Source organism: Lichtheimia ornata (assembly GCF_029851405.1).
Source record: "Lichtheimia ornata isolate CBS 291.66 chromosome Unknown scaffold00165, whole genome shotgun sequence".
In the NCBI taxonomy this organism is placed as follows: Eukaryota; Fungi; Mucoromycota; class Mucoromycetes; order Mucorales; family Lichtheimiaceae; genus Lichtheimia; species Lichtheimia ornata.
Window position 1 is genome coordinate 10,098 of NW_026695484.1, and position 11,714 is coordinate 21,811.

At 43.4% G+C, this 11,714-nt stretch overlaps 4 protein-coding genes across 4 annotated transcripts; 1 reads left to right on the forward strand and 3 right to left on the reverse strand.

The window, feature by feature from the left end:
• Window positions 1–220: 220 nt before the first annotated feature.
• On the reverse strand, window positions 221–3,369 carry O0I10_012834 (uncharacterized protein; the record flags this gene model as incomplete). Its single annotated transcript, XM_058492721.1, has 14 exons — window positions 221–876; window positions 976–1,057; window positions 1,127–1,173; window positions 1,229–1,320; window positions 1,377–1,527; window positions 1,600–1,791; window positions 1,944–2,079; window positions 2,142–2,340; window positions 2,396–2,447; window positions 2,510–2,543; window positions 2,603–2,723; window positions 2,783–2,894; window positions 2,958–3,082; window positions 3,149–3,369. The coding sequence occupies 14 exons, from the start codon at window positions 3,367–3,369 to the stop codon at window positions 221–223; spliced, it is 2,220 nt and encodes a 739-aa protein (XP_058336511.1).
• A 1,026-nt stretch (window positions 3,370–4,395) lies between these two features.
• O0I10_012835 (uncharacterized protein) lies at window positions 4,396–6,600 on the reverse strand (the record flags this gene model as incomplete). The annotated part of the gene is made up of 9 exons (XM_058492722.1): window positions 4,396–4,586; window positions 4,648–5,734; window positions 5,793–5,846; window positions 5,908–5,941; window positions 6,007–6,034; window positions 6,097–6,124; window positions 6,195–6,214; window positions 6,275–6,367; window positions 6,426–6,600. The coding sequence occupies 9 exons, from the start codon at window positions 6,598–6,600 to the stop codon at window positions 4,396–4,398; spliced, it is 1,710 nt and encodes a 569-aa protein (XP_058336512.1).
• A 1,193-nt stretch (window positions 6,601–7,793) lies between these two features.
• O0I10_012836 (uncharacterized protein) lies at window positions 7,794–8,246 on the reverse strand (the record flags this gene model as incomplete). The annotated part of the gene is made up of 1 exon (XM_058492723.1): window positions 7,794–8,246. The coding sequence occupies one exon, from the start codon at window positions 8,244–8,246 to the stop codon at window positions 7,794–7,796; it is 453 nt and encodes a 150-aa protein (XP_058336513.1).
• A 2,687-nt stretch (window positions 8,247–10,933) lies between these two features.
• On the forward strand, window positions 10,934–11,152 carry O0I10_012837 (uncharacterized protein; the record flags this gene model as incomplete). The annotated part of the gene is made up of 1 exon (XM_058492724.1): window positions 10,934–11,152. The coding sequence occupies one exon, from the start codon at window positions 10,934–10,936 to the stop codon at window positions 11,150–11,152; it is 219 nt and encodes a 72-aa protein (XP_058336514.1).
• Between the last annotated feature and the right edge of the window lie 562 nt (window positions 11,153–11,714).

The window sequence follows — 11,714 nt, forward strand, 5'->3', positions numbered from 1 at the left end:
CATATCTAGTTTTGTGCTGGGGGAAAAAGTGTACGCTACCCTTGAGAAAAAGAGCACAGGGTGCAGACTGTGGCACCATTTTTTCAACGCACACAAGGTTTTCGACAACAGCCACGTGCAGTAAAGGATCAAACATGCGATACATATGTCAAGGGAAAGAAAAAGCTTATTCTTTTTTGTAGTCTAACTTTCAAATCTACCGGCTTTTATGGAAACTCATTTAACCAGGGCGTGAAGGTGTAGCTACTCTAGCATAATCCAGCAACAAGTTGGTACGTGAACCATAAAACAAGCACTCTAAATCCGCATCAAACTCTGGAATTCGCCAATGAACATTTTCCTCATCCAGCAACTCTTCGGCCACTGAGGACGAACGACGTCTTTCTTGACCGTTTCCATTGTTGTTCTCCTCTCCTCCCATGTTTTGATGTTGTTGTTGCTGTTGTTCCTTTCGCACCAACATACACTGCACATGAGCAATGATATGGTCGTACATGGTCTCCAACCTTGCACGCAATCCTCCATAACGCAACTCCAAGGTTTCCCAACCAAATGGCTTGTTCATTTTCATCCACAGGCTACGATGGCATCGCCACAACCGATCCACTTCCTCCCGCAGCCGTGTCAACCTACCCTGAGCAAGGTCGTACAATCTTTCATAGTCTCGATTGCGATATGCCTCCACAAGCCGTTGACGTAAATGACACTTTAGCGATAACACCATAGCCAACCTTGCTGGAAGTTCCAATCGTGAATTGAATGGATGGGTGTCACGCTTATCCTCGATGGCATCAAATAGGTGAGCTGCGATCGCGCCATAATGTGTTTCCAGATCCTCGTCGACGTATTGTGGAGAAAGAAAACTCAGGAAAGGGTCTAAATTATATAAAATGACATGTGAGCAATAACGCTTCACGTTGCACACATTCCCCCGTTTTTCAATTCCTATGACTGGTTTGTTATACTACTACTCACCTTCCCACAATAACCATTTGCTTATATTAGGAACATAGTGTGTACGAATCGTGATCGGATTGCCGGAAGGCGTATCATCAATCTGTATCAGACTCCGGTTAGCTTAGGGTGCTAAATCAAACAATGAACATGTACCACCATCGTATATTACCTTGGAGGCAAACACCCAGTCATCGAAACTCGCTCCACAAATACCTTCTATAGTCATTTGTTAACTACACTGCCGATTGTATATCCCCCACTTGTTACATACCAAAGTTGCGCTTTAAGAGAGGGATGTTGACTTCATCTTGATCAGTGTAACCATGTTCTGCATAATAGCAAAGGGCTGGGAAAGATGAAAAGCTATGTACATGATATCATGGTTACTATTGTCTTGGCATATCGATGTTCAAACTCACATGTCACACTCGTTGCCTTCGTCACCCCAAATGGTTATGAAGACGTTACGTACGCCATTGTCCTTGTGTTTGGCCGCTATTGTGCTCGCACGCACCGATTCAAATGTAAATGGAAGTCCTGTCCAGAATCGGCTCCATGTCCATGCGCCAGCTGTTTCCATTTCCAGGTGATATCAGCAAAAACACATGTGAAGTGCTCCGATTTTCTACGACAACGACTTACATGCGATCCAAGGTTGTTGACATCCTAACTCTCGATGCTGCTGCAACTTTTGTGCATAGATATCAGGGCTTGTGTGATAATAATCCCAAAACACCAATTCCATATTGGGTGGCATGCTTTCCACGAGCTCGGGGGCTTCCGCTGGATTGTTGTTTTCATCATAGTAGCCTTGTAAAGTATTGTTCTTTGCAGCTATGTACATATAACAAAAGGATCGATGAGTACCCGGCCTATTACCATTATCGAATCACATCTTACCTAAGCAAAAAAGCACTGGTGCATGAAAAAAAGGGGTAATGTGATTAGACAATGGGTCCAGTCATGGGATGGTGGTATATACTTACTATCTGACCATATCATCGGCTGCAAGCCCAATCGTGTGCAGATCTCATTCACCCGTTGTAAATGCTCCACAAAGATGCGCGTGGGTTCCTTGTAACCAAAGATTTGACGATAACGTCCATCTCCAAGACCATGTGCCTGTATCATATTGCCATGAGTACCATGGTAACAACCTCTCAAATATGGAAAGAAATACCTACCTCATCCATACCGAGATGGATTCTCTTTGAGCGGAATGGTCCAGCTGCAGCCTTGATCAACTTCTCAATGAATTCATAGGTGGTCTCTGCTTCAGCTAAAAGCACTTCGGTGTTGTCGCGGAGATGAGCGTAATGCGGCCATTGCAAGATTTGACCCAAGTGACCCAATGTCTGAATGCATGGTATGACTTCGATGCCCCTATATGCAATGGTAAGATATCATGTTGCTTGTTTGCTTCTTGGTGATGACTTACAAATCAAAGGCAAAATCATCTATGGTCGCTAGTTCTCGTTGGCTGTAGCGGCCTATGAACAATACGCAATCATTAGCAAGTGCCCAATGATGCAACTCCATCCACCATGCTTACCTCGCAAGTAACCAAACAATGGTTCTCCTTCCACCTGACAAGAAATGGAAATGTGAGTAAATCATTTGACATTGTAATCGACAAATCACTTACTTCATATGTATCCTCGGTATATAGTTGAAGCATGGATAATCCCATGAGAGCCATATTGCATAATAACGTGTTGACACTCTCAAGACGTAGCACACCGTTTCTACTGCAATCCACCATGACACTATGATCCTTTTGTCAGCTGCCATCGTTTACGTTCCATTTCTCATAGCTTCTCTTTACCCCTGTGTATCGAATTGTGCCTGCTCTGAAAAGTTGACCAATGGACCATGATCATCTGTGAGTACCAGCAGATCCCTTGCAGCACCTAGCAACCGTCCAATGGCACGAAATGCTACACACAGCTGAGATGTTGGTTATCCCTTGTAAAAGTGATCATTAGACTATACCATCTCACCTTCCAATTTGCGATGATACCGCACATAGACCTCAAAGCGATCTCCAGTAGCAATATCCTTGTAACTCGAGTAATTGCTCGTCACCACCAATTGTCCAGGACGCAATTCTTGATCGTATCCGAAGCTGTGTGTAATAGAACATGATGCATCAATTCAAGTCGTCCTCCTATAATGCCTTTTTTTGTCCTACCTCAAGTGCCAACGGTATTCAGCCCCATTATCTTGCATAGCACCTTCGTCAACAAAGTTCTTATGCGGAGCATATTTCATGATCTTTGAAACACCGTCTTGCAATTCGACAGGAAGTTGTAGACAATCGGTGATGAGAAGGACGTGGTTGGTGGCCACATGAAGAGGCACAGCATGGTTGAACATGAGATGGTCCCGGGGAATTACGTCAAAGTCGGCCATTGCTCCAGAGAAAGAAGGGGGGATTAAACGTGTAGCGTATGTAAGTGAGTGAGTGTGTGTGTGAAGGAGGAGCGAAAGAGTTGCGTATGGCAGCAGGAAATTTGTTTCTTCAAGTAAGCTGGCAACGACGACAAACTCACTATAATGCACGCATTATAGATATACCACCACATTCTCCATGGTGACTTGCACATCGGGGATGCACAATCGCTTGACACTTTACCTTTTGTATCAAGTTGCTTGTTTACATATAACACTAGTGCAAGCACTAGTATACGGACCGTGGGATGATGATGCATGACCCCAAGCTACTACTACCACCACTACATCATCGTCATTGGATAAACAACATCATTCGTTCCATGCTTTTTAATTTACTTTTCATGTTCTTTCATTCTCTTTCACAAGTGAAAACTTTTACACGTATACATCTATATCTTTGTCGGAATTGATCCCTTTCTTACATGCGCATGACACACGCACACCCTCGGAATCTGAGCACTTTTTCATCTCCTCCCCTCGTTTTAACCCGATCCGATCCCGATCTGGGCATTGTTTGTGGACACGTCGGGAGTGAAAATCTCATTCAACAGGTTAATCTCACCCACCAGGTTAATCTCACTCACCAGGTTAATCTCACTCACCAGGTTAATCTCACGCACCAGGTTAATCTCATTCAACAGGTTAATCTCACTCACCAGGTTAATCTCATTCAATAGGTTAATCTCACTCACCAGGTTAATCTCACGCACCAGGTTAATCTCACTTGCCAGGTTAATCTCACTCACCAGGTTAATCTCATTCAATAGGTTAATCTCCCGCACCAGGTTAATCTCACTCACCAGGTTAATCTCACTCACCAGGTTAATCTCACTCATCAGGTTAATCTCATTCAATAGGTTAATCTCACTCACCAGGTTAATCTCACTCACCAGGTTAATCTCATTCAAATCCATCCATCGCATCCTGCTTTTTGCCATCCCTTCTTTCAACCACGTATATTAAGCAAATGGTGGTACTACTAATCTAAGCTTCTAATCCAAGCGATTCGAGGATATTATCTAGCATCTCTAACTTTTCATTGTACAGCGTCTCCAATTCAGTCCATGTATCCTTGTATTCCTCAGAAACACGTCCTTCTGGATTCATGTCTTCTTCGAAAATGCAATACTTCTTGCCCAAAAAGTACCGTAGATCATCAATAAGAGGAATCGAATCTACATTGCATCATCTTGAGTATACGAATAGCTTCCTTAAGCCATCAATAAAGATGTTTACCTGTTTCCTCACGTCCTGCAATGGATTGAGCACTCTCACGAATAAGGTCGTGAAATCGTTTTTCCTTGATGTAATCATCCAGATGATCGGCAAAGTAACGAATGCACCATTGTTCAAGTCGATCGACATTGAGACTCACTGCCGTACGCGTCAAGTCGTAAATATCAAGTATAGGCTCATCGGGCGTAGTCAATGCGATAGCTGCAATGGATTTGAGACGATCAAGCATAAGCATATCAGCTGCGAGCAATACGTCGTAAGCCTCCTCCACTGGAATGGTGCATCGATCCGTATACAAGTATTCCATGACATAGCCAAACGCTTCGGCCGATACTTCATGAAGCTCAACCAAGGGTAAATGTAACTCGCGTCCTTCGCTGTAACGAATGCATGAGGTTTGGACATCGGCTTCTGAAAAGGTGCCTTCCAACATAATATCGAAAAACTGTGTGCGGCATAAAAAGGCCTTGTGGCATGGGAATACGATGTTGTCAATCAAAATGCCGACATCCGCAAAGGTTGCCTCTGGTGGTGGTGATGGTGTGTCGTTTATCTTTTCTTCATCATCAGGTTGCTCGAGCCATGATTGAGTCACCGTATAAAGATGGCTATCCTTGTCGCTCTTGTTGACATGGGCGGCAAACGCAAACAATGTCTCCAAAAAGGCTTCATAGTCGTTTCGAATCTTGGCCATTTCTTTGGCATCCTGTGCACGCAAAGCATTCTTGGATGTCTTCCCCTCTTGTAGTAACTCCTCACATCGTGCCTGCAAATCCGGCATATGCAAATGTTTGCTGACAAAAATCATGTTCTCCAACACATCGGTATTGATATCGACAAGCTGACCGGTATATAGATATTGTAGTACTGAAGCAAATGCCGTCGCATTGACCAATTTGGATGAAAGTTTCACCGTGGATTGATTCCACCATCGACCCAATAGCTGTTCACGAAAGTACTTGGATCGAGCAGCCATCACAAATCGTTGTACAGGGAATTCGGTGTCGTCGAAGATGTCGGATATAACAAAGGTGAGGTCGTGATAAGGATGATCATCGTGTAAATCCGTCAAGAATTGAAGATAAGGCTACAGCGTTCATACAATGGATAAGCAATCGCCCATGAAACGGTATATAAGTACTTGCCTGATTCTCATTGATTGCTTTGGAAAACTTGTACGATCGCAAGAGTCGTCGAATCTATATTGCCCCAATCGTTAAATACGTACATCCATCACTTTCATCTTTTACACAAACGCACCTTATCATTCAATGCACCATAAAGACACCGTTCGCTATGCAACACCATCATCACATTTAGCTATCCACAGCACACTTTATAGCATGTATGCCTGCTTACCCTGTAAAGGTGTTTGGATCGCATTGAGCTGTGTTGTATGCCGATTAGCATATGCTGCACATAGTGCGGGCTCTTGAATTCCAGTCTTACCGCCATTCTCCAGCAGAAATTTGACAACCTGGACATAAAAGCTACAATTAGTATCATCATCATCATCATCACCATCATTCACCTTTTCCTATGCTGACCTCATAGTGACCACATAGACCTAGAGAACAAGTATCAGAGCCTATTCACCATCATCATCCCCAATCAATATCATCCTTACAAGCATAATAAAGTGGATTGCATTGAAAGTTATCAACCATATTGATAGGAGCACCAAAGTTACGCACGAGACTTTCCGTTTTTTCCAAATCGCCTATATACATAACACGAGTGAGCGCGTGAACATGAGCAAAAGCCATTTGGAATCATACCTTCTTTGGTAGCATTGCACAACTCGTCGAATACGTTGGCTGAATCTTCAGTGAGCGTCGGTTCGTTCTCTATCCAGCTGTTACGCCTCGATGCTCCTGTTTCTCGATCGGCCATTGCCTCTTGAGAGGCCAACTTCATAATGTGGCTCTTGGTGACGATTGGCTTCTTTCCCATGGGAGGCAAAAAGAAAAAGCGGGATGTCGTGCTGAGAGTCAAACGACGAGCATAGAGATAAACGCTTAACTTGTATGGTAATTGAGATGGCACTGCTACTGCGGCATGATCAATGGTGATGGACCTTTCAATGTGGCTCTTTAGTATACAACAAACACACCCTATTCCATGGACATTGAAGTATCCATATCCTTCGTCGCCCTCGCAACCGTCGTCGTCGTAAAGAAAGAAGAGGACAACAACATGCTGATTCATCCATAAGCTCCGCCCAGCTATTACCACTGCATGATGATGATACATGGCTCACTTGATGACACTTTTTTGACAATCCTTATGACCCATCATCCGACGAATGATTGCAACGTCCATGTCATACATACACTTGCTGCTATTAGTTTAGTCTCCCCTATCATGCATAATCAACCTATCATAATAAATGCATGCTGCAGTAGTTGTAAACCAAACGATACTTTAGATATTTCCAGAGGTTTCTCTACCCGTTATATCATTAGCTCACTTTTCATCCAATGTATGTACCTAAAACTCGGTGAACTTTAAAGAGTTTGTTTATTTCCCATCAGAGTTTAGATCCAAAGTCGTAACCATGTTACTACTAACTACTTACGACGGAGCAGCAGCAGCCGAGATCATCGTCATCATCATCACATCATAGTAGATCCATCATGGCAATGTCATCATGATCTGCAATCCCCCCATCACCACAACCATGCATCCATATCATTATGCAGCTGATGATGATGATGATGATGATGTGTGTCCTGGGTTACCCTTTTTTCCCATGACGGCGTTACGCGATCCATGACGCCAACAGCAGCATCATTGACGATCGTGTTACACAAAGACATATTTTTGGGTACATACCATTCGCAATGGCATGGTGATACGTTTCGTCATGATTATTGCTCAGATGTTACACAAACTTCTCGGCATGGACAAATAATGACTCTTTTGAAATATGCTAGCTGCTTTATGAAACGTTATCATAAACGAAGACGCAAATGGGGGTATGCAAATGAGAGAGGTTATATACAAAAATCATGAGAGAGACAACATAAACAGGGCAAATGGTAAGCTAATGTGCATAAAGGGGGAAGGAAAAAAAGAAAAGCAAGTTGAGGAGGAGGTGTAGAATTGATGATGATGATGATGATGAGATGGGGCACGCAACTTTTTTATGCTGCTGGCTGTTGTTGCTGCTGCTGTTGATGGGAGGAAGTCATCATTGATTTACAAAGTCTCCGCAGGGCTTCATTGTCTTCGAGTGCTTGACTCAGTTGATGCTGCAGGGATGCATTTTCAGCTGTCACTTGGGCCAATTTATTTGCCATCGAGCGCATGTTTTCTTGTTTTTTAGCACGATACTTGGCGGATGCGATTTTGTTTCGATAACGACGTTCAGCAGTGGTACCCGATGATGATGATGTGGATGATCGTTTGGATGCATTGTTCATCAAAGGTGATGGTGGGGGTGATGTAGGCATGCTGAAAGTGGATTCTGGAGGTGAAGGTGGTGCCTCTGTGGTGGTCATGGCAACGTCGGCTGGTGCAGCTGACTGATGATGATGATGGTGAGGAGGGTTGCAGATGATGGCATCAATAGACATGCATTGTCGTGAAGAGGTCATGGTGACGTGTTTGTGTATGTGTAAAAAAGTCTTGTCAACAAGCAGTGTGTAAAAAAGTAAAGTGTGTGTGGCGTGGAACAAAGGAAACCCAAAAAAAAGGTGCTCTTTATATACATTTTGGGGAGCGGAGGGAGATGTAAATGATGTCATGTGCCCAAATTTGGACGAGGCATTGACACTGTGAGATGATGACATGCTTTCCCTGATGTCAGTCAGGGGGACTGTTTCTCATTGGGGGATGATGATGATAATGTTCTCATCGATCTCGTTGCTTTGGCATCATGAATGGCCCTTTATCCTTTGTTTGTGTAATTGGTTGTTTCCGTGTGATTCTATGGAACCACCCATCATCCTAGCAGCACCATTACTGTTTTCGCACGCTTGGGTCAATTCGTTGATTTATAATGCTGCTCTGCTGCATTCCTTAAGCTCATCATCATTCCTCTCCCCCTATTTTCATAATCGGATCCTGCCCTTTTTCTCATTACTATGACATCTATTTGTGATGGTGCATAAAGAGTGCATGCATGCCGTCAGCACAAAAAGTGATGCAATCATGCTGTCACTCACCCACTCACACTCTGTGGTATCATTCTTTTGTTGCTGCTGCGTGGTTGCCTTCCCACCAATTCTCCCTTTCCCCCCAATTCCCCTTCATCATCATTATCATCAACCCCCTTGTTACTGTTTATGATGACAAGATTTCCATGTATTTCTGTTGCCATCATACTTTGAATTAAAAAGGTCAGCTTGATGTCATTGTGTTGCCCGGAAACCATATTTCGGCGCAACCCAACAATTCGGATCAATTCCGCAACAGCCACCACCAGTAACACCAGCTTTTTTAAATGTCGATCGCGTCGTTTTCTGAAACAAGGCTAGACTTCCGCCATGACACGTATTGGACGTTACTCTACCGATATAGATATCGATAACCACTGAGGTATTATTTTGAGTATGATGACGATGACGATGATGATGATATGAATAGTGATGCATGAAAATGGATAAAAGTAATAAACAAGGTTGACAGGGACGCAGGAATTGTGGCATGGGAGCGTGCGGGAGCTTGCATGCGATTCGTGACCAGGAGGAGTTGCCTTTATTTGCACTTACCCCATTTGGATGAGCATGCGTGTAATGTGTGGTTTGGCTCTGTCAACTGACATGGATTGGATTTTTCTCAAATCTTCGCGCTTGGTTTTTTACATCTTTGCGTAACACAGTTTCCATTTTGCGTTGGGTGATGAATATCAGCTTTGCCGAGAGTGTTTTACTTTGCGTCAGGTAAAGGTTGAGTACTTTATGCACTTTTCCTATATCACCCCAACAACCTTGCATTTGCCATGTTCTCGAAAATAGGCGGTTTATTTATCATGTACTATCCACTACCATTATCCTAATCCTGCATATCTACTACACCTTCGAATGAATCCATCTTGTGTGGTATACGCCCATAATCCAAATGTGCTGCAGTAATAAACAACCTGACCCTGCTGTCATACCTGTTCCTTATCAAACCCATGGTGAACCTTATCCACGTATGCTCCTGATTCACCTGTCAACCGCGTATCAAGGCTGCAAGAGAAAGAGATGAGTGGTTACGCGTACACATACAGAAGAAAACCTGCCCATTGAATACCTTCATATAAAGTTGCTTGCTATAGCGCGTTTTTCTCGAATAAAGTAATCCATCGGCAGTGTACACGCTGTTGGGACATACGCTTTTACACACTTGAACTTGTCGCATTCAGGTTGGCAATGGAGTACATGTCGAGCTTGGAAGAGCTGTGTATATAGATCTAATAAACTCTTGGCGGGAGATAGTCGATTGGTAACTCACATGGTGGTAGATGTAACGATTGAACGAACTGGATTGAGTAGATGGAGGTGGAGCTAGTGTCAAGGGTGGCAATGAGGAATAAAAAGAAAAGCAGCAAAGGCGTACGCTGGGTCGACTTGGGGAAAAATGGGTGCTCATCATGTCTCTCGCACCATCCTTTATTCAAACCGCGATTGCGCAATGCAAGGTTAGGCTTGATTGCTGATATCAAAGGAGACCCGAAACACGCATACCAATATTGAAAAGAGTAGGTCGACAACAATCCTTTGTAATAACTGGGGTTGTGCATTAGGCGTACAAGTGATTGGTTTCATTGATAGCTTTCTTATCACCTGCTCTTATTTGGCCGATGTATTATGCATAGACAACATTGCACTAGGCTCCTCAGAGTTAATCCTGGTATATGCGCCCGATCACTTTATCAGCTCATGCATCATCCCAAACAAGCAGAAACACCCACGCCCCACAATGCACAATAAAAGGATGTTGTCGCCGCCCATCATACTCCCACACGTCTCTTTTCCTCCGTCATACATACTTCTTTGATTGCTTACGATGTCATTGTTATTGTATTGCGATATTGTATTCTTGTAATGAGGTAAAGCCTGATAATGTTGCTTGATGAATCACTACTCATACACGCCACCTTGCTACTTTTGATATAGCTATCCCCGCTGAAATTGACATGGTGCAAATAGCAAAGTCCAAAAAATGCAGGCTATACAGATTGGCAAGAGCCCACCTTACTTGCATAGGCCGCCTTGGAGGCTCCCAAAAATGGCCTCTTAGTTAATGGTCCCTCATTTAATGTATTGGAAGGATTCCACATTTGTACGATTGCCATATGACCCCTATTTCAGAAGCTCTCTTAACGGTTCGTTGGGATCGAAGCAACCTACAAGGATTACAACTACAAGATCCTACAGGCTCTGTCATACTTTGTAGCTCAAACCTGGTCTCAGAGCAACATGACACCAACATCAACGCCCGACCAGGTTACAAGATCGACGTGTATTGGTCGTACGAATATGCCTACACCAAGGTGGAAAACCGAAGCCGATAAGAAAATAACACCTACAATGCTTGTCGAGGACTTTTACCGCATGCGTTTCGTTCTCGGGTCCTGGGATCAAAGAAGGTGGATCTTGGATAATGTAACTTCCTCGATCGGTCAAAATAACAGAAATTGATATACGTTGGAACTTACCATGAGTATACCTATCGCGTTGAGGGAACAAGCTTTGATCGAATGTATATAAAGAGATCGACGAATGGTCACTTTTGTATAAGTGAGCGAGATTGATTATAAATGATTAACCTAGTAAGCGAGATTAACTTGGTGGGTGAGATTAACCTGGTGGGTGAGATTAACCTATTGAATGAGATTAACCTGGCAAGTGAGATTAACCTGATGAGTGAGATTAACTTTGGTGAGGGAGATTAACCTGGTGAGTGAGATTAACTCCGCGAGTGAGATTAACCTGGCAAGTGAGATTAACCTGGTGGGTGAGATTAACCTGGTGAGTGAGATTAACCTGGTGGGTGAGATTAACCTATTGAATGAGATTAACCTGGTGAGTGAGATTAACCTGGTGAGTGAGATTAACCTGGTGGGTGAGATTAAC